This window comes from Megalops cyprinoides, chromosome 24, assembly GCF_013368585.1.
Source record: "Megalops cyprinoides isolate fMegCyp1 chromosome 24, fMegCyp1.pri, whole genome shotgun sequence".
In the NCBI taxonomy this organism is placed as follows: Eukaryota; Metazoa; Chordata; class Actinopteri; order Elopiformes; family Megalopidae; genus Megalops; species Megalops cyprinoides.
The window spans coordinates 257,501-278,800 of record NC_050606.1 but is presented as its reverse complement, the minus strand read 5'-3'; the positions used below and the strand labels follow the sequence as shown (position 1 = coordinate 278,800).

The window sequence follows — 21,300 nt, the reverse complement described above, 5'->3', positions numbered from 1 at the left end:
ATAAAGATCCAATTACCACAGCACAACACTGCATGTGCTGGAAAAGCAGGCAAAGTCTGTGTTACTTTCTCATCTTTGTTATAAATTGTTTCATTGTTTTATAAATTGTTGAATAGCTTGTTATAAAAATGACCTCTTTCCCATTATTTTCGATTGCAAAAGCAGACGGAACACTCACAGTGTTCAGCCCGAAGGCCAGTGTAATTTATCTTTACAGCGCATTATTATTTACAGCGCAAAGTTACTCTCGCACCTTCCCCTAACACCACGTTCACTGTTATTGCGCTGTTTCTAATTAGCAAACATACTTTATACACAGTTCACCACCAACTCTTAAATATATAAATGTTTCCGCATATAATATCAGTAAATGTGTATGTAAATATGCATACATACATACCTGCGGAGGGGTCCCCCACCTGAACCCCCACGGAGCGGTTATTAAACGCGCTGTCTCGCGCTGCTGCTCGCGCCGTCCGCAGCTCGCGCTCCAGCTGCTGCAGCTCGCGCTTCAGCGCTGCAGTTTCCGCGCGACTCCGCGAGGCTTCCAAACGCAGCACGAGGGACCCGTCCTCCACGAGTCTGCTTATTTCTGCAACCGCTGCTTTGGCCAGCACTTCCATAATGGAGGCTAACCGCGTCTGAAAAGCAGCACCATTCGACATCTTACACTACGATTAAAAACGTCCTTACGAGCTCAACGTTATTACTAAAGAGGGAATCCGTGAAGCGTATCAGCTCTCCTCACTGAGGCTGCATGCCCTGCACATCCGAAAACCTGCAATCATTACTGACGGTTCAGGACACACTTCCTAGCGTTACGTGTAGGGGCGGTTGGATTACCGTAAATTTGGGAACAAACCGCACTTATTTTTTAATGTTCTGTGGAGGGTGTTCTGCCTGCTCCTGTACATATATACCAATGAGCAAGGCCTGTGTTCCGCGGAGAAGTTGCGCGCAAGTGCTGATCAGGATCGCTGTTTAACTCGCAGCGCTGGCGCTGGAATGGCGGCTGCGGAATCTGCTCCTTCATCAGCGCTTACTGCAACTTTTGCTCCCCTCACAGGGTAAATGATGTCACTTCCTCTCTGCCCGCTGATGCTGCATGATGCTGCAGGTCAGAGGTCAGCGCACACCTGCCTGGGCCAGCAGTCGCTCTGCTGCCTTCTTCTTGTTTGACGGCTATCAGTATATTTAATAAAAATAACAGGTAAAAGGCTAATTGAACAAAAAATGTAACAAATCACCAGTTATTGTGTATATCTTTTCTTAGCATACATTGAAATTGTTTTAGCTAAATCTAATTTTCAGAGCACGAGACAAATAAATATATTTGTTATATGTGTGGATGTGTGTGCTCACAACCCACAGCCTTTAAATATAAAACTATAAAACTACAAACCTGCAGACGAGTGCAGCTGCCTCCGCTCCACAGCCCAGCTGAACAAACCTCCGCTCCGCGCTGGGCTCTGGGAGATTCTCAGGTGCTTGGGGTGCTGGGCTCTGGGAGATTCTCAGGTGCTTGGGGTGCTGGGCTCTGGGAGATTCTCAGGTGCTTGGGGTGCTGGGCTCTGGGAGATTCTCAGGTGCTTGGGGTGCTGGGCTCTGGGAGATTCTCAGGTGCTTGGGGTGCTGGGCTCTGGGAGATTCTCGGGTGCTTGGGGTGCTGGGCTCTGGGAGATTCTCAGGTGAGCGGGGTGCTGGGCTCTGGGAGATTCTCAGGTGCTTGGGGTGCTGGGCTCTGGGAGATTCTCGGGTGCTTGGGGTGCTGGGCTCTGGGAGATTCTCGGGTGCTTGGGGTGCTGGGCTCTGGGAGATTCTCAGGTGCTTGGGGTGCTGGGCTCTGGGAGATTCTCAGGTGCTTGGGGTGCTGGGCTCTGGGAGATTCTCGGGTGCTTGGGGTGCTGGGCTCTGGGAGATTCTCGGGTGAGCGGGGTGCTGGGCTCTGGGAGATTCTCAGGTGCTTGGGGTGCTGGGCTCTGGGAGATTCTCGGGTGAGCGGGGTGCTGGGCTCTGGGAGATTCTCGGGTGAGCGGGGCGCTGGGCTCTGGGAGATTCTCAGGTGCTTGGGGTGCTGGGCTCTGGGAGATTCTCAGGTGCTTGGGGTGCTGGGCTCTGGGAGATTCTCAGGTGCTTGGGGTGCTGGGCTCTGGGAGATTCTCAGGTGCTTGGGGTGCTGGGCTCTGGGAGATTCTCAGGTGCTTGGGGTGCTGGGCTCTGGGAGATTCTCGGGTGAGCGGGGTGCTGGGCTCTGGGAGATTCTCAGGTGCTTGGGGTGCTGGGCTCTGGGAGATTCTCGGGTGAGCGGGGTGCTGGGCTCTGGGAGATTCTCAGGTGCTTGGGGTGCTGGGCTCTGGGAGATTCTCGGGTGCTTGGGGTGCTGGGCTCTGGGAGATTCTCAGGTGCTTGGGGTGCTGGGCTCTGGGAGATTCTCGGGTGAGCGGGGTGCTGGGCTCTGGGAGATTCTCAGGTGCTTGGGGTGCTGGGCTCTGGGAGATTCTCGGGTGAGCGGGGTGCTGGGCTCTGGGAGATTCTCGGGTGAGCGGGGTGCTGGGCTCTGGGAGATTCTCGGGTGCGTGGGATGTCTGCTTCTGAGGCGAAAGATGCTGCTGATGGTTTTTGTGATTTATTGATTTATGCAGTTTTTAATTTTTGAAATGAAAACGGTATATGTGCCAAAGCATCATACAAAAGTATATCAACATACTTTGTGTTAATATTCTGTTAAAAATACACACATATACACACATATGAGTGATGTAATTACTACCATCACTAAAATGCACCACCCTCTCCACTCTGTATCATTCACTCACAGCCCTGAGGAAAGGTGTCCGTACAACCCCCCCACCTCTCTCTGGCAGACTCACTCTCTAACTCATGCAGTAGGTATCAATTCTATTCCAATTAGAAACATTAAATGTAGGGGTGTAGGGTGTAGGGGTACAGGTGTTTGGCCTGGAGTCTGAGGAAGGCTATGGGCCTGGGGGGAGATGGGGTGGAGGAGGGATGCCGTACACAGCTGGCACAGAAAAGCTGAGTGGGGTTTTTATACCTGAGGATGGGACAGGTTTTGTTGCGCAGGGATTGTCTAATAATTGTCCTCCCGAATCTTTGTCTGGTTAATGACTCCTACACGGGACACGCCCACGCCCACGCTCAGTGTTCACTCTGACCGCCTTCTGCAGGGAATCATTTCCCCTCCTCCACCTTCAGCCTCACCTTTTCACTCACTCCAGAAACTGCACTTTGCAAAGTTACTTAACCCACAAATAGCCAGTTGTATAAATAGATCACTCTGGATAAGATCATCTGCTAAATAACAATAATATAATGCAATATAATGTGCTATGCCAAACAAAAGTTATTGATTGGTCAAATGTGTGTGTATATATATATATATATATATATATATATATATATATATATATATATATATATATATACACACACACACACACATATAAAAATACTGAATGAACTAAATTTGTCATATTTATTTAGGCATTACTATGCATTTATTAGGCAGAAACGACAGAAGTAAATACACAGAGATGGCTTCATTGCGCTCCCTAGTGAATGAGGTAGATAACGCTAACAGTATGTGTCATACAAATGCAAACATTTACAAACTCCATACATTTAACCCCTAAGGACTGGTCTTCTTCTGTGGTAAAACTCTTCCCATATTACGTGCAGGTGAATATCTTCTCTGTGTGGAGTCTCTGATGCACATTAAGTGTACTTATGTCAGCATACAGCTTCCCACAAACATAACAACTGTACGTTCTCTCAGTTGCGTGATCGCATTGGTGTGCATTGCGGTTAGAAGAGCAAGAGAAAGTCCTCCCACACACTGCGCAACTGTATGGCTTCTCACCTGTGTGAATTCTCTCATGTCCTTTAAGACTACTTTTCTGAGAGAAACTCTTCCCACATGTAGCACAGCTGAAGGGCTTTTCTCCTGTATGAATCCGCTGATGCCTTTCAAGGTGACTGAAGCGATCAAAACTCTTTCCACAGTACATGCAAATGAACCGTTTCTCCCCTGTACCTGATCTCCTGTGGGGCTTCTCCGTGTTGAAACTGCTGCCGCTCAGAGAATATCCACTCTCATACTGAGTGTCTGAGCTCAGCTCAGCTGCACTCTCACTGACTCTCATTAGTTTTGCTGAGGGTCCGTGCAGCTGCTGCCTGGCCTGTAATGTCTGACTCTCTCTCTTCACTGAGGGCAGAAGTCTCTCTCTGTGCTCAGCCTGCTGTGTGGGAACCATGTCTGACCTGAGCTCTTCACTGCAATCAGACTCCTCTTTGATATTTATTGTACCAAACATCTCATCACTTAGTTTCCCAAAAGAGGAGTTAGCAGAAGCTTCGTCTGCAGCAGGGGCATGCTGAAGCTCTGTGTGAACCGGCAGACTCTGTGAGTATTGCTCTGTAGCATTATCACAAACTGGATCATCAGTCTCTATGTCACTGTCGCCTGGTGTGAAGGAAGTCCACAGCTGACCGTCTCTCTCGTACGTTACATACTCAGAGTCCAGATTGTTCAGTCTGCCTGCACTGTGTTCACATCCTGTCTGACTGAGTCTCTGGGCTACATGCTCTTCCTCTTGCTCCGCCTTCACCACAAACCCCAGTCCACTGAGGTCTTCCTCACTGTGTCCACACCTGTGCTTTTCACCAAGCTCCTCCAGATCTCCTGCAGGTGTGGGCTGTGTTAGCTGTTCCTCCAGATCTCCTGCAGGTGTGGGCTGTGTTAGCTGTTCCTCCAGATCTCCTGCAGGTGTGGGCTGGGTTACCTGTTCCTCCAGATCTCCTGCAGGTGTGGGCTGTGTTAGCTGTTCCTCTGGGAATTCTGCTGGTTTGGGTCTTGACTCGCACTCCTCCTCACAGACCTGCTGCATAGCCCCGCGCTCCACAGCTCCTGAAGACACAGGATCGTTAATGGAATGATGTGCTGTACAAGTCTTAAACTGACTAAATTCACAATCCTTTCAGACATCTGAGAGATCAACTAGACAGTTCTCCGCTACTGCATTGTGAGGGGATCAACAGAGGCCCGGCACAAAGTTTACTGGTGGCTAAGCAGCTGGACAGAAAGAATGACTTACTTTTTTCGGCTGCTCTCCGCGGAAACCCATGAGGACCTGAGCGACTGTGCACGGGCTCGGGGGTTTCGGCTCCTCGTGCCATCCGCAGTTCACTTTGCAATGAAAGCAGTTTCTTTTTCAGCACATCGATCTCCTTTTCTTTTCGACAAATTTCCAAACGTAACAAGATAAAACCATCGTCAACAACTTTACTTATCTCTGTCACCGCTGCCCTAGTTAATATGTCCATAATGGAACTTATTTGTGTCTTATAATTAATACAGTTCGACATTTTATCCAACTTTACATCACCTACTTTATACGGCAACTGATTTCTAAAGCCGGATAGTTTAAATGAACTTTACTCGGATGATCTGCAGGAAACCAGCCGCCAGACGCATCGCAAGCCCTCACTGTTTACTTCCGGACAGTCAACAGAAACGGAAGTGACGAACAGCCCGTCCAGGAGTAGCCAATCAGCGCCAGGCAGCAGCGTGGCGGACCCGGCGCAGTGCGCATGCGTCACCCGCACTCAGCAAGGCGCAGGAATTGCAACATGTGTTTCTAGGTTATCTGTATTACAGACGATAAAATACGTACAAGTAATTTTCCGTGTCCTCCGGAGCCTTACAGAGCGAAGGTTACTCTCTACATCCAGACCGCTGATGCGCTGCTGACACGCTGCCTTTGGAGGCTTTTCTCGCTGATACGTGGCCCTAGTTTCTGTATCTCTTCAAAACGTCTTCGGTACTATGGGTACCATCTTTCCCGACAAATCGTTCAAAACATACCGTTCAACAGTATCCACCTGTGCGTTTCACCTCAGGCCGGAAGCAGAGACGTACCCGTGGTTTGCGTAGTGGAAATTCTTTATAAATCAATGTTACAGGGATTAAAACTGAAAAGAGATTTCAATGTGCCTCGAAAATACCTTTGAATTTCTAACCACTTTAATAACAAAACACAAAACCTGTCAATAGTATTACTCAGCGTTTCTAGTGTATTGTTTAAAAAATGCATACGATGAAATTAAAGGAATAGTATTTGTGCTAATGATTACTTTTGTCGAATTTTTTTCAACTGTAATTTAGTTCGTTCCGCCCAAATGCAGACATGCAGATATGACGGATTTGCTTTCTAAATGAAAATATTATGACAAACTATCTTTTCTCATTAGAGTTAAATGTTCGTCAACTATGTTCAAAGGACGTGTTGTTCACATATGCCTGCGGGCCTTTGAGCGACTCCGCAAAGGCAAATGTCATAGAAAATGCTGTTTGATGATGTTTAATTGAGGTCAGGTCTGAGGACGGAAGGGGGTCTCATTTAGTCAGTGAAATGAATGGAGGATACAATCTGTTAAGGCTATTTTTAAATAATTGCCTGTTTCTCTCTGGAATTATATTTTCTAAGCTATCTACTTGTTTAGAAGGGGGAAACTGATGAAGTTTGCAAAGTTTCACTGTTAAAACTAATTTTAACGTGGCAATGTGTGCAATTCAGAGACAGATAAAGGGTGATTAGGGTGATGAGTGAGCAATTATCCATCAGCTTCATCTCTAGGACCAAAGAAAATAAAATACAGAAAATATACCAACAAACTAAAAAACCCAATATCAATATTTAAATAATTAAAAACAAACCATTTATTTACAAAAATTCATTGGTTGTTTTTTGAAAACAAGAACAGGACGTTTCCCTTAAAGTAAGCTTATTGGTGGAGATATATGAGGCAGTCAATGCTAAAAATGTCCACTTGTTAGCAGAAACACAGTCATGAGTGGACACAGCAGTAAGCTGTCCTGCCTGTGTACGCTGAGATTATCACTCTGGTAAAATGGGGGGACAGCTGTCCAGTGTTAGCTGTAGTTTACTCTTTCGTCTGAGTGAATTCTGTAGTGTAACTTCAGAGAGTTTAGATGAGAATAGGAATTCCCACACTCGTCACAGCTGTACGGTTTCTCTCCCGTGTGAGACCTCTGATGTGACGTCAGATGAGAGGTACAGTAAAACCTCTTTCCACACTGGGTGCAATTGAATGGTCTCTCTCCAGTGTGGATTCGTCGATGTATTTTCAGGTAAAAACGAGTGGTGAAATTCTTCCCACACTGCGAGCAGCTGAAGCGTTTCTCTCCTGTGCTGGCTCTTCTGTGGCTTTTTGCCTTCCTTTCCATGCTGCAGTTGTTACCGCTCAGGCTATGCCCCTCGTCGGGAGGATCAGGGTTTGACTGATGATGCTGTTGCTGGGACTGTGATGTCAGATTGTTGTGAGCCATTGAGCTCAGTCTCTCTCCGTACTGACACTGATGTGCAGGAGCCACTCCTGACCTGAGCTGTCCACTGCAAACAGACAGAACCTTCACTTCCTCTTCCCTCTGTACTGTATCAAACATGGCAATATGCGCTTTTGTGTCAATGGATCCTAAAGAGGACAAACTGTCTAATGTGGGGGGAATGTGCTGAAGCTCTGTGTGAACCGGCAGACTCTGTGAGTATTGCTCTGTAGCATTATCACAAACTGGATCATCAGTCTCTATGTCACTGTCGCCTGGTGTGAAGGAAGTCCACAGCTGACCGTCTCTCTCGTACGTTACATACTCAGAGTCCAGATTGTTCAGTCTTCCTACACTGTGTTCACATCCTGTCTGACTGAGTCTCTGGGCTACATGCTCTTCCTCTTGCTCCGCCTTCACCACAAACTCCAGTCCACTGAGGTCTTCCTCCTCTGGATCTTCTGCAGGTGTGGGCTGTGTCACCTGTTCTTCTGCAGGTGTGGGCTGGGTTACATGCTTTTTTGGGTGTTCTGCAGGTGTGGGCTGTGCTACTTGCTCCTCAGCAGGTGTGGGCTGTGGGTCCCTGCTCCACAAGTTGTCTTCCAGTCTCTCCTCCTTGATAAGTAGTGATTCAGGTGTGTTCTCCTCTGTGTCTGCAGACTGTAACAGAGGAGTGAGGTGATCACTCTCAATGGCCCAGAACTGAGGCCTCCAGCTCTAAAACACAGTCTGACAAACAGCACAGGTGAACTGACCTCCTCCCTCATGACGGACTGCAGAGGAGTGCTCTCCTCTTCCACAGCGGTGGACTCTCCATCTCTCCACACACCAAAGCTCCACTCCTGCCCAAACACTCTCTCTACCGGGGGCGTACATTCCTCCCCTGAAAGAAGTGAAAGTGAAAACATCGCTTCATGTAGTAACACGTTTGACTGAAAATTGCAACTACAAAGCAAACACAGACGCACGCATAACGAACTACGTTCCACACATATGCGGTAATTATGCAAGCTTTTTTGTTTCAGCAGCTAACCAATACGGCTGACGATACAGCACGGAACAGTTAAAACTAAGAACACATTGTCACTTGCCTTTTTGTGTCCGTTGTGATCCATCACACATTGGAGCATCACCAGCGCTGTTTGCAGTACGCCCCGGTGCTGCTGAATTCCGGGCCGCCGTCAGCTCCCGCTCCATTAAGTGCAGTTGCCTCTTTAGCGCTACGATTTCTCTGTGACTTCGGGATATTTCCAACCGTAAAAACGCAGCACCATCATCTACTAGTTTGCTGATTTCTGCCACCGCGGATTTAGCTAATATCTCCATGATGGAGGCTAACTCTGCATGGATGTTAACTAAGTTCGTCATTTTACCACGTGGGCTCTCCACAACAAGTAAGGTTTTTCTATTTTGTTCAATCATTAAATTAGCAAAGTGTGTCAATCAGCAGTTTGAGGTCGAACCAAAATTTAGATTTAGTGAAACCTCCGCCATACGGAACGATTCCCCACCTTCTCCCGAACAGAGCGGACGACTGAACGATGACGGAGCGAATTACCGTAATGTTTGGAAAACGGTCGCCCCTACTGCAAACGAAACAACCTGACCGAATGCGCCATGTATCGACGTGGTCGGGCGAAGCGACAGGCCTCAGTGATGCAGGCCTACGTGTTATTGCTCAACACGCGAAGTGTAAAAAACTACACGAGTGGAGACATACGTGCCAATGTAAACCAACCGCTAAATTAAATAGCACGCAAGGAAAATATGGAGCTGACAGCGTGCCACTCCCACCTCGTTCATGATGTCTTTTCACAAATGTAATTTAAAAGTAGGCTGAAAATGACTTGCAGTTGGTCTGACTGATGAATTATAATTTTTCCATGTGGTGAGCGGTTACTGAGAAATGTTCAATGCGACCCCAATGCAAAATGACAGCACTCACAGAAGACTCTTCCTCACTTACTGTTGAAATTATAACCTAAGCTAATGCTGTTGCAGTTTGACCCATATAAGTGTTCATAACAAATTTAATTCATACATTCAGCCAACAGTGCTGAAGACCACCCTCTGACCATCGTATGTCTATTAGAGTCCAGCGTGGTATCCATACGGAATACGAGTAAGAAGAATTAGATTGTGTGGACTGACTCAAACACTGGCCATTACATCACTGTCATTTAGCATAAAAAGGGCACCAATAGGACACCCCAGACCACAGACATGAACAAGCATCAGTGCCAGACAGTGCTGACATCACAGATGTGTGCCCAGACTGACATGTGAGTGCAGTGCAATATGCATGGCCTCTGGGCTACAGCATTACAGCTGCAATGCTAACACACTCCCTGAGGTAATCCTCCACGCATCTGCTCACATAAACCCCCGAGGTACCCTCTCACGGAGGTACCCTTCCACACACATACTCACACATGGAAAGAAGGGTGAAGGATATGCTGGGGTGGGGGGCTGAGGTGCAGCCTGAGAGGCGGGTCTTAAGTCTGTGAGAAACATGGGCAGTGTCCCGCCCTCAGGGGCCAGGAGAAACCCATTCATAACAGGCAAAGCGGCATTTATTCAGAAACAAAACAGGGATGAAGAGCAGTTTATTTATCAAATGAAGCAATATGAATCTAAGCATTTACACAAAATATAAGGGCATAACCCCTTACCTCATGACATCCCACATCATAAATTATTAATAAAATTACATATTTTATACAAAATTTGGAAAAAAAGACATGTAATGGTCTCAAGTTCATGCCAATGTTCCTTGATGCACTACAAACACTGTAGGAATGCATTCTCTCCTGTATAAACAGGCCTGTGGTTCAGTTTAATTGAATATGATATTTGAATATGAATATGTCATTTCAATACAGGCATTAAAGATGAAAACAATTTATTTTCACGACAAACAATTTGGCTTTTAGGTTTGCATTGTCCCACAGAAAACAGACCTGTATGTAACTGCAGAACATCTTCCATCCTTTGTGAAATTAAAAATTAATGTCCACTTTCACCAGTTCAGCAACAGCTGTATGTTTTCTCACCCATGTGACATCGCTGGTGTCTTTTAAAGTGACAAGACTGAGCGAAACTCTTCCCACACTGTGTGCAGTGGAACGGCCTCTCGCCTGAATGAATTCTCTGATGAAGCGTGAGGTTGTAGCGATGCCGGAAGCTCTTTCCACACTGCGCGCAGTGAAAGGGCTTTTTCCCACTGTGGACGCTCTCGTGTTTGGTGAGATTGCTTTGCTGCGTGAAGCACTTGCCACACTCAGCGCAGCTGTACGGTTTCTCTCCTGTGTGACTTCGCAAATGTACTTTATAGCAGCTGAAATAAGCTAAACTCTTTCCACAGTGTGGACAAAGGAACGATTTCTTCCCTGAGCCAGCCCTTCCATCACTCTTCATCTTTTTTGTGTTGAAACTGTTGCCGCTCAGAGTATATCCACCCTCATACTGAGTGTCTGAGCTCAGCTCAGCTGCACTCTCACTCCCGCTCATTAGTTTTGCTGAGGGTCCGTGCAGCTGCTGCCTGGCCTGTAATGTCTGACTGTCTCTCGCTGAGCTCAGCTGCTCTCTGCTCTCCCCCTCAGGTCTGGACTCGCCTGTAGCGCCCTGCATCTCAGCTTCCTTTTTCACAGGTATCATGTCAAACATGTGAACATACGGAATCGCAAAAGAGGAAATGGAGTTAGCAGAAGCTGCATCTGCAGCAGGGGCATGCTGAAGCTCTGTGTGAACCGGCAGACTCTGTGAGTATTGCTCTGTAGCATTATCACAAACTGGATCATCAGTCTCTATGTCACTGTCGCCTGGTGTGAAGGAAGTCCACAGCTGACCGTCTCTCTCGTACGTTACATACTCAGAGTCCAGATTGTTCAGTCTTCCTGCACTGTGTTCACATCCTGTCTGACTGAGTCTCTGGGCTACATGCTCTTCCTCTTGCTCTGCCTTCACCACAAACTCCAGTCCACTGAGGTCTTCCTCACTGTGTCCACACCTGCGCTTCTCACTGAGCTCCTCTGGATCTTCTGCAGGTGTGGGCTGGGTTACCTGTTCCTCCGGATCTCCTGCAGGTGTGGGCTGTGTTACCTTTTCCTCTGGAGCTTCTGCAGGTGTGGGCGTCGGGTCACATTTGTCTCCGTCGCCCACAGCAAAGTCTGCAGCTTCTGTGGGGGAAACTGGAACAAATATTCATCTGCTTATTTATCTGCACAAAAATACCGTTATCAGCATTATATTTCCTGGCCCTGAGAAAAATGTAGTAATGGCTACCATTAGTTTAGCATTATCAGTGTTAGTGTTTCTCACCATTTTCTAATTTACTGGAGTACTGGAGTAATTCACTCATGGTGCCCAGACTCGTGGTACACCAAAAAATGGTGATCAGAAGAACAACCTTTTTCTTTTTCTTTTCCTACTGGTGGGAGGATGTCAGTATCAACAATATATGGCTATACAATTATGAATGTTTATGGCTCACACTGTTGATTCATAACACTAAAGCACAATGACTAGTATTTCTCTTAAACATATAACTACTGTAATATTGCAAGAATACAATTTTACATGATTGTTTAGCTGTAGAGTACAATTACACAAATTACACAATTAAAACTGTCTCAAGCAGACCACAATCTTGTCTGTCTAGATAGCTCCACAATCAGCTGTGAGGAACAAGCAAGACATGGAGATGAAACATATTTGCTTTGTAAATTATGATCGCCCCTATGAACCAGTAAGGTGCGTGTCAAAGTAAACTTTATTGACATCATGACAATTGCATCCGGCGTGCATATTAAGGCGCTGAAGTGCCCAGTTCTTTAACTAACACACCCTTGGTAGCATCCTAACACTGCCGCAGTCTGAAATCTCACGCAGTGCTGCGAGGCTTACCAGGTGATGCACGGTGACTCCGAGCCCTTGCAGACACGCGCTCTGCACAGCGGCTGCCGCGCGCCGGGGATCGTCTCGCGGCCCGCAGCTCGCGCTCCATCAGCTTCAGTTTGGTCTTCAGCGCTTCGTTCTCCTTCTGGTATCGGTACATTTCCAATCGCAGCACCGCGCAGCTGCCGTCCACCAGCTTGCTGATTTCTGCCACCGCCGCTTTCGCTAATACCTCCATAACGGAAACCAACTGTGTGTGGAAATTACTGCAGTTTGACATTTTCCGCAGGACTTCACACTCACACAGTGCTTCAGTGTGACACACACGGTAAAGAGGCGAAGCTTCCAGATCACACTCGCGAAGTCGTCCTCGTATCTGACTCGGGTTCGCTAAAACGCACACGATGGTGCTCCGCTGTTTACTTCCGCACACGCTCTTCTTCTGCTCGCGTCCGCGGCAGGACAGCGACAGGCCCGCGCATTGCCGCCACCCCCCGTCTGGAGAGAGTAGCAAAGCGGAGGAGCGGCCTGCAGAGCCGCTGTTTCACCGCCATGGCAGCAATCGCAATTAGCGTTTAGAAAGCGGAGTCCAGATGCGTCATTCGGAGAGAGAAGCTGATTGGTAAAGAGCGGATGGCAGCGATGCTACGGCATGTCCTCTGGCGAACAGCCGTTTGGCTTATCAAATAAAGACAAACAACAGAGACATACTCATTTCCCAACAGTTTTTGCTGAAAAATATATTTATTTGTTTTTTTTGTTTTTTTTTTTTTGAAAATAAGAGGCTTAAACATATGAAAACGCGATTTGGAGTTACTGGAAATACAAAAATGTTAATTCACAGCACTTCAGAAAATATATACTTTTTTTACACATTTTACAATCAGATTGAAACAGTAATTTTAAATTTTGTAGGTTTTACAGACTCATCGGTGAGTAAACTGTTCTGTGTACTTAGATCCGGACACTGGCTCATACTGTGATAATATCCAACATTCAGGAATTCAGGTGGTAAGAAATCTGTTGATAAAACAGATCCCTGCAGGCCTCCTGTAAACTTTCTTAAGTTATGAAGCAGGACCTCTGGTCATTATCAGGCCAACAAAAACACACCTGTTTACATAAACCAAGATACAAGATAATATGTAATACATTTACTAAATAGCCACATAGCTGATTACTTTGAAAATTCAAAAGGTGAAAATCAGTTTAAAGAAATAAAACAGAAAATAAAGCCGGTGGCAGAGTGGGTCAGGCAGCATCCCTGAGCAGCATGTGGTTTAACCAGCTGCTGTTTTCACAACCAAACATGCTGCCTGCTGTGGGCTAAGCAGTGTGTGCACACTGACTGCCAATGACAGAGCAACTGCTGACAGCCACAGCCAATGACAGAGCAACTGCTGACAGACACAGCCAATCATAGTACATTTAGCAAAAACGGCTGACTTCAGAGGTAAAGGCAAAGCATTGTTGAAGTTCCTGTATTACGCAACATATTTAAATGCAAATCGTTATTATCATATTATAGCTTACATACCATGAAAATAAAAACTTGTTGAATTATCGTCATGGTGCCTCTCTTTATTGATGCAAAGCAACACTGTATTTACAGACATTATGATGGGTGACCTGGTACATATCTCAGATCATCGATACATTTTTTGTCCAGAGGTCTGAGGTTCTGTATCCCCTCACCCTTCACAGTGAAATGAAAGCGAAGTATCATAGACTCTGACACACAGTGACCACCTGTGGAGAGGACGAGCTGTAGGCTGTGTGTGTTACCTTCCTATGTCCTTCTTGGGGTACAAGTAATCTCAAATCTGCGCAAGACAACATTAGAAATAATACTGGATTTTTAACAGTTAAATGATATAAAAATTGCCATTCCAGGTGCTACTCGGGGTAGTTATTAGGGGTGAGACAGAATGTTTTAATATTATGTTTGCAGTGAGTCATTATTGGTAGATGGAGTGCTGGAGATAAGTGCAGTACTTGGGGGGAAGCATGTTATTCCACTGAATACTGAATAGCAAAGTAATTCAAATGCACATTCTGAGTGCTTATACACCCGCCAGGCTAGCAGTGTCTGAAATTATGCATAATTTGAATCTTAGGGAATAACTGTTTCAGAGAAACATTGTACATAGCACTGCCTCCATAACACTAATACTGTCTCTGAAGCCCTTGCTTTCACACTATTCTGAGTGTCTGGGCAGCTGTGGTGTGGCCCCTGTCCCCTCAGCCTGAGCCACTGTGCATCTCTCTCCCTCACGCCTCTGTCTCTCCATGGTCCCCTCTCTCTTCCCCTCACTCTCCTCCTGCACTCTCTGCTGTTCTCCTGTGCTCCGTCTGTCCTTCTCTCCCTCTCTCTCTTTCTCTCTCCCTCCTCTCTGTTGCTCTGGCAACGGCCTCATCAAAACATATGCTGACTGCACTGTTTCTCTTCAGCTCTCTCTCCACCTCCCCCTCTTCCTCTCTGCATTTCTCCACCTCACTTTCACTTCCTCCCTCTCTCTCTCCATCCCTTATCATCTCATCCTTCTCTCCTTCTTGTCTGCTCTCTTCTTTGTCTCCGTCTCTCCCTCTCTCTCGCTCCCTCTCCCTGTCCCTCTCTCCCTCTCTCCCTCTCTCCGTCTCTCTCTGCTGGAGTTGGTGTCGCAGGTTCAGGGCAGCGAGTTTTGAGAGTTGGGGTTTGGGGGGCACCACCGGCACTGCTCTGGCCAGGTATACTTTTGGCTGGCTGTGTTTGGAGCAGACCACTGTTCTCCCGAGTCCTGCCCCCATGCCTGCTCCCCTCTCTCTCTTTTCCTCTTCCTCAGTCCTTCCCTCTTCCCTAGGTTTTTCCTCTCCAGGTTCTTCTCTGTCTTCTCCTCCTTCCTTCCTCTCTTTCTCATCCCTCCTTCTTACCAGCAGCTGGGACTCAGACTCATCTTTCAGCATATGCTCTTTTGCTGTATGCCCCACTCCACTCCTCTCCTGCCCCTCCTGTTCCTCTGATATCACATCTTTCTCACAGCTCTCATCCCTCTCTTCTTCTACTTCCTGTTTCTCCAAATCTGGGCATGTGTGATTGTCAGGTTTCTCCTCCTCTCCTTGTCTCCCTCTCTCAACCTCTCTCACTCGATCCCACTCTTCCCCTTTGTCCCTCTCTCCTTCTCCCTCTCCTTCCTTCCCATTACATCTGTCTTTCATTCTCCCTTCCTCCTTCTCTCGTTCCTCATCCCTCTCTCCCCCCTCCCTCGTTACTCCGTCTCCCTCTCTCTCTCCCGTTTCACCTGTCCAGGTCTCCTCTGGGTTGCCAGGTGAGACCTGTGTCTCCTCCTCCCGCAGGGACACCTGCTCGGGGTCAGAGTTCACAGAGGGCACCCTGCAGGGTTCCGGGAGAAGCACCGGGGAACTCGGAGGCCGGTCGGTGCCCTCCTGCGGTTCTGACGGAGCCTCTGCGCTCTCACTCCCCTCTGGCACTGCTGCTCTCAGCTCGGCTCCATTCACTGACTCACCACAGAGATCCGCACAGCTGCGTGGGTGACTTCCAGCACTTTCCCCCCCGCCCCTGCGCTCTGAGGCGGGGCTGCCGTGCACTGTCCTCAGCAAGGGGCGCTCTACGGAGCTGTGTGCAGCTGCGAGGTCTCTCTCTCCACTGTCACTGTGGGGCAGAACCTTGACCCCACACACATCTTCCTCCTCTTCCTCCTCCTCCTCCTCCTCCTCACTTCCTGCAAGGCCTGCATCTTCCTCAGGATCCCTTTCCAACAAAAGGAGTTAAACAGAGGCCATGAAATGAGAGGTGAGAGTTTCAGCCCTATTCTGAAGCATCTCAGCAGTTCGAAGGATTTCACACCTCTTCAGGACGGAGATCCTGCATGAAATGTCTTATCATGTTTACAGAGACCTAGTGGAGATTGTCTGAAAGTATTAAAGAATCAGGGTTATAGAGACGAAGCTCTTTATTAATGACTTAATCAGGGTTCAGAGCCAGAGCCCTTTGACCAGTTCAGAGTTCCCTGCCAGCAGTAGAAACCTCCAGTCTAGCCAGTCAGTTTAACAACAGCATTATTAGCATTTGAACTTGTTTCTAATGTGTATCTGCTGTAGCTGACAAACAGCATTATTAGCATTTGAACTTGTTTCTAATGCGTATCTGCTGTAGCTGACATTGCTTCTGTGCAATGTGCTCTGACGTGCTCAGTGACATTTCCTGTCAGCCCAGAGACTCGGATGCCCATCCATTCTACAGTCCTAGTGCTGTGGCCCTCTCGCCTGTACTGTTTTCATTTTAATTCTTTAAGTTTACAAATCTGTGCTTACCTCAGTTTGTGTATGTGTGTCTGTGCAGCTGTGTGGTCTCTCTCTCCACTGGCTGTGAGCGCGCACGCCTCCTGCTCCTCCATCCTCTTTCTCTGTTGCAAACAGTCCCCCCCCCTTCCTCTGTGTCCCCCCCCCGCCTCCACTGCTGCAACCTTGTGCCCCAGGGGGTCTGTGTCCAACCGCAACCTGTCCTCTGGCTGGCGCTCTGATTGCTCAGCAGTGTTGGTGTTGATGTTGTTGGTGATGTTGGTGTCATTGCTGATGTTTTCATGCTGTGCTGACTTCAGATTAGTTTTGTCACTGTGGCCGTGTGGAGCATCTGTCTCCTTAAGGTTCTCAAACTGCAGACTCGAAGGTAGGCTGTAGAACAGCATGTTCTCCTCTTCGTCACTTCCATCGTCTTCATCGAGGTCATCATCCTCGTCCTCGGAGGTGGAGGAAGGGGCAGGGCAGAAGGAGCGAGACTTGTAGGGCAGGCTGTGTGACTTACAGGCCCGGCCGTGGGGGTCAAAGGTCAGAGGTCGATGGGCCTGACAGGAAGGATTTGAAGGCTGTACCCCTTGCTGTTCTAGGGGGGAGGGGCTGCAGGGTCTGGGGTCAGCAGGGTGCCCCGGAGGCCCCTGATCATCCTCCTCCTCCTCCTCTTCCTCCTCCTCATGAGGGCATGGAGGCTCCACTGAGAACTCGTTCATCTGGGAGAGGGAAGCACAGGTCCGGGAATCAGCTTTCAGCTCAGGAGACACCAGAGAAAGACGCACCAGGTTAGGGCTCAAATGGACCCAGAAAATTAGGTCTTTATGACCTGTACTGTGGTCAGATGGAAAACCAGACACACACACACACACACACATACCTGGTTAGAGACGCCACTCTCTATCAGATCGAGAAAGCCGAATGTGTCCTGGAAGTCCAGAGGGAGGTCGTGGAAGTCCTCCGTTGGAGAGAGAGGCTTGTTCTTCCTCATGTCTGCATGGACAGAAAGGCTCAGTGTTGCTGTGATATTCCCCCATCATCCAGAGAGGGCAAAGTAGTCAGCAGTATCCTCACACTCACCCATGTACTCTGGCTCCTCCTCTGAGCTGGAGATGGTCTCCACACCTCCTCCCACACTGCTGCGCTCTCTTTTCCCGGTCCCCCCCTCCGGCTCAGTCTCCTCAACACATTCGCTGTCTTTTTCTCCTTCTCTCTCTCCCTGCTCCTCTCTCTCCCTCTCCTCCTCCTCCTCCCTCCTCTCCTCCGTCTCTCTCCCCTCCTTTTCCTCTTTCTCTGTCCCTCCCTTCTCCTCTCTCCTTTCCTCTCTCTCCCTCTCTCCCTGCTCTTCTGTCCCTCCCTTCTCCTCTCTCCTTTCCTCTCTCTCCCTCTCTCCCTGCTCTTCTGTCCTCTCCCTGCTCTCTCTCCTTTCCTCTCTCTCCGTCTCTCCATCCCTGCCCTGCAGCCCCTCCTCTGTGGTGTCGTGGGTGTCGTCCCTCTGTGCCCCCCCCTGCAGCACCCCCAAGGCGAGGCCGGAGGTGATGTGGAGGGGCACGGTGACAGAGAAGGGGCCAGAGATGTGGATTCCGGCACGTCTGTCGGCACGGCTGGAGATGGCCGGGGAGGATCTGGGCGGGGGGGTCTGGCCGTCCGTGGTGCCCCCCCCAGAGTCCAGCCGGCTGTATGTGCCCTGCGTCCCCCCCCCGCTCACCACGCTCACACACGCCCCCCCACCCCGCCGGTACGTCACTGCGTACCCGCTGCCTGCCCCGCCCACCACCCCTCCTGCTGGCCCCGCCTCCCGCGCCAGGGGGGGTGAGGGCTGATGCCGGCTACCTGCGGGGGGGGATAACATTTACACCATTAGTTATGACACATAACATTAGTACTGAGGTATTTGAGATTTTTTATAGGCCTACTGTTGTATACTTCAGATTGCACTCATTACATATTTTACAATCTTAGCTGAGATAAATGCATTTAGATTATATTGTTCTGATGAGCCATTGCACTGTAGGTGAACAACAGGAGCAAGAGAGAGAGAGAGGGAGGGAGGGAGGGAGGGAGAGAGAGAGAGAGGGAGAGAGAGAGAGAGAGAGAGAGACAGGGAGAGAGAGAGATAAAGAGGGAGAGAGAGAGAGAGAGAGACAGGGAGAGAGAGAGATAAAGAGGAAGAGAGAGAGGGAGGGAGGGGAGAGACAGGAAGAAAGAGAGAGAGAAAGAGAGAGGGGGGTGAGAGAGAGGGAGAGAGCAGGAGAGAGAGAGAGAGAGACAGGCAGAGAGAGAGAGGGAGAGACAGGGAGAGAAAGAGAGAGAGCGGGAGAGAGAGAGAGAGATAGACAGGGAGAGAGAGAGAGAAAGAGAGAGAGCGGGAGAGAGAGAGAGAGAGATAGACAGGGAGAGAGAGCGGGAGAGAGAGATAGAGGCTACGTTCCAGGCGTTCCAGGCTACAGGGAAACACCAACAATTTTACAATTGGCAACATCAAAATTGAACAAACAAACAAGTACACTTATTTAGGCATAACTATCAATTCAACAGGAAACTTCGGCTTGGCTGTGAAGAAACTTAAAGAAAAGGCAAAAAGATGGCATTTTATGCCATCAAAAGATCGATGCAATTAGAGTTACCAATTAGAACTTGGATTAAACTATTCACATCAATTACTGAACCCATTGCACTTTATGGCTGTGAGGTGTGGGGTCCACTCACAAAATGTGACTTTTCAAATTAGGACAAACATCCCACTGAAGCCCTGCATGCAGAGTTCTGCAAGAGTATCCTCCGGGTACAGAGGAAAACGCCCAACAATGCATGCAGGGCAGAATTAGGCCAATACCCTCTAATTATCAATATCCAAAAAAGAGCACTCAAATTCTGGCAACACCTAAAAATGAGCGACCCCCACTCACTCCACTACATAGCCCTGAAAAGCCAAGAGCTGAATATAGGAAGGAGCCCACTGAGCCAATTTGTCCTGAGACTCAGTGATTTAACACCAGCGCACATCACAGAGGCTCAGGACAATGACACAATAGCCAGAAGCATTAGACCCAACAAAATTACAGCCACTCAGAGGGAAAATTACATTAACCATTGGAAAGAAGTCACTAAAACACAACATAAATTACAATGCTATTCGGCCCTAAAACGTGAATATACAACAGCTACTTACCTGAGTACAGTAAAAGACGTGAAACTCAGGAAAACCTTGACATGTACAATGTACAGACTCAGTGAGCACAGCCTCGCCATTGAAAAAGGCAGACACAGGCAGACCTGGCTGCCCAGAGAGGAGAGGCTGTGCTCGCACTGCAGTCTGGGGGCTGTAGAGACAGAGCTGCACTTCTTAACCGAATGCACTAAATACACTGAAATTAGAGAATCTTCATTTAATAAATTCTACTCAATCCTCCCTGAGTTTCGAAACTACACACATGAGGAAAAATTACCACACATTCTGGGAGAGAACAAGGATTTGGCCACTCTGGCAGCAAAATTTGTAGCAGCTTGTCATAACCTGAGAGACAGCCAGTGAGGCCACCCATAAGAAAACACCAGCTCCATTTCTGTCTGAGATTGTTATTGGAAGCGTCCTGTTTTGTGTTCAACATAATTGTCCCTTTTTCTCTTTTCTTCTTTTTTTATGTGTGTGTATGTACATGGCTTTGGCAATAATGTTGTTGTAACGTTCATGCCAATAAAGCTTTCTTAAATTGAATTGAATTGATAGAGAGGGAGAGAGAGAGAGGGAGGGGGAGAGACAGGAAGAAAGAGAGATAGAGAGAAAGAGAGAGAGAGGGGAGAGGGAGAGAGGGAGAGGGAGAAAGAGAGAGAGAGAGAGAAAGAGAGAGAGCGGGAGAGAGAGAGATAGAGAGGGAGAGAGAGAGGGGGGAGAGGGAGAGAGATAGAGAGGGAGAGAGGGAGGGGGGAGAGAGAGAGAGAAAGAGGGGGAGAGAGAGAGGGAGAGAGAGAGCAGGAGAGAGAGATAGAGAGGGAGAGAGAGAGAAAGAGAGAGGGGGGAGAGAGAGAGAGAAAGAGAGGGGGAGAGAGAGAGGGAGAGAGAGAGAGAGAGGGAGATAGGGAGGAAAGAGCTGTGGGAGGAAGTGAAGCATAGGGGAGAGGAGAGAGGAGAGGAGGCGGACGGTGAGTACCTTCCTGAGAGTACGGCACAGAACTGAGAGAGTCCATACTCTTTGCTGGCCTCAGAACCGGTTTCTCTTTGTCTGCAAAGAGAGACGGACATTTCAACACATCAGGAAAATCATTCAATATATCAATAAAGCATGAACTCATTTCTTCACAGTACATCAAAATAAAACCATCTTTCAATGCATAACTCAGTAAAACAAGTGCTCCCACAGTGAAAGCATTATTACCGTGGCAATACGCGTGTTACCCCAGTGAAACTCAGTAAGGCACTGAGGGGGAGAATAGAGGGGAGGGGAGGGGCATGGCTCGTACCCTTGCTGGAGGCCTTGTTCTTCCTCCTGGGGTCATGGAGTCTTCCTCCCAGATTGAAGATGGACTTCCATTTCCTGCCCTTCAGAGAGCCCTTCCTCCTGAGGAAGATGAAGGACAGCACAGGTGTATCATGCTGCTGTGTTACAGAGCTCACTATGATTACACTGCTCACCACTGTGAGTGTTCACTATGGTAACGCTGCTGCACAGTGTGTGTTGTCACTATGGTAACACTGTGGCCGGGTGGTGTGTTGTCGGGGTCGTACTTGTCAGTGCCCTCAATGATGGCGTGGT

General features: G+C 48.3%; 4 protein-coding genes across 4 annotated transcripts in view; all 4 read right to left on the bottom strand.

The window, feature by feature from the left end:
- Positions 1 to 3,598: 3,598 nt before the first annotated feature.
- Positions 3,599 to 5,505, bottom strand: LOC118771053 (zinc finger and SCAN domain-containing protein 22-like). The gene is made up of 2 exons (XM_036518919.1): positions 5,115 to 5,505; positions 3,599 to 4,927 (listed from the first exon to the last, which is right to left on the bottom strand). The coding sequence occupies exons 1-2, from the start codon at positions 5,383 to 5,385 to the stop codon at positions 3,690 to 3,692; spliced, it is 1,509 nt and encodes a 502-aa protein (XP_036374812.1). The 5' UTR covers positions 5,386 to 5,505; the 3' UTR covers positions 3,599 to 3,689.
- Positions 5,506 to 6,937: 1,432 nt separating this feature from the next.
- Positions 6,938 to 8,241, bottom strand: si:dkeyp-68b7.5 (zinc finger protein 287). The gene is made up of 2 exons (XM_036518936.1): positions 8,122 to 8,241; positions 6,938 to 8,026 (listed from the first exon to the last, which is right to left on the bottom strand). Exons 1-2 carry the CDS (start codon positions 8,131 to 8,133, stop codon positions 6,953 to 6,955), a joined length of 1,086 nt encoding a protein of 361 aa, XP_036374829.1. The 5' UTR covers positions 8,134 to 8,241; the 3' UTR covers positions 6,938 to 6,952.
- A 2,152-nt stretch (positions 8,242 to 10,393) lies between these two features.
- LOC118771456 (zinc finger protein 34-like) lies at positions 10,394 to 12,816 on the bottom strand. Its single transcript, XM_036519465.1, has 2 exons — positions 12,272 to 12,816; positions 10,394 to 11,556 (listed from the first exon to the last, which is right to left on the bottom strand). Exons 1-2 carry the CDS (start codon positions 12,540 to 12,542, stop codon positions 10,394 to 10,396), a joined length of 1,434 nt encoding a protein of 477 aa, XP_036375358.1. The 5' UTR covers positions 12,543 to 12,816.
- Positions 12,817 to 14,375: 1,559 nt separating this feature from the next.
- The window catches only part of si:dkeyp-68b7.12 (rho GTPase-activating protein 30), a 10,573-nt gene continuing 3,648 nt past the window's right edge, over positions 14,376 to 21,300 (bottom strand). Inside the window, exons 8-17 of the mRNA XM_036519464.1 lie at positions 21,273 to 21,300; positions 21,008 to 21,105; positions 20,698 to 20,769; positions 17,961 to 18,379; positions 17,627 to 17,789; positions 17,427 to 17,539; positions 16,640 to 17,265; positions 15,541 to 16,010; positions 14,602 to 15,426; positions 14,376 to 14,386 (exon numbers count right to left, since the gene is read on the bottom strand). The exon at positions 21,273 to 21,300 is cut by the window's right edge and continues 138 nt beyond it. Coding sequence (XP_036375357.1) covers positions 14,376 to 14,386; positions 14,602 to 15,426; positions 15,541 to 16,010; positions 16,640 to 17,265; positions 17,427 to 17,539; positions 17,627 to 17,789; positions 17,961 to 18,379; positions 20,698 to 20,769; positions 21,008 to 21,105; positions 21,273 to 21,300 — 2,825 coding nt within the window. The remainder of the gene's footprint in view (positions 14,387 to 14,601; positions 15,427 to 15,540; positions 16,011 to 16,639; positions 17,266 to 17,426; positions 17,540 to 17,626; positions 17,790 to 17,960; positions 18,380 to 20,697; positions 20,770 to 21,007; positions 21,106 to 21,272) is intronic.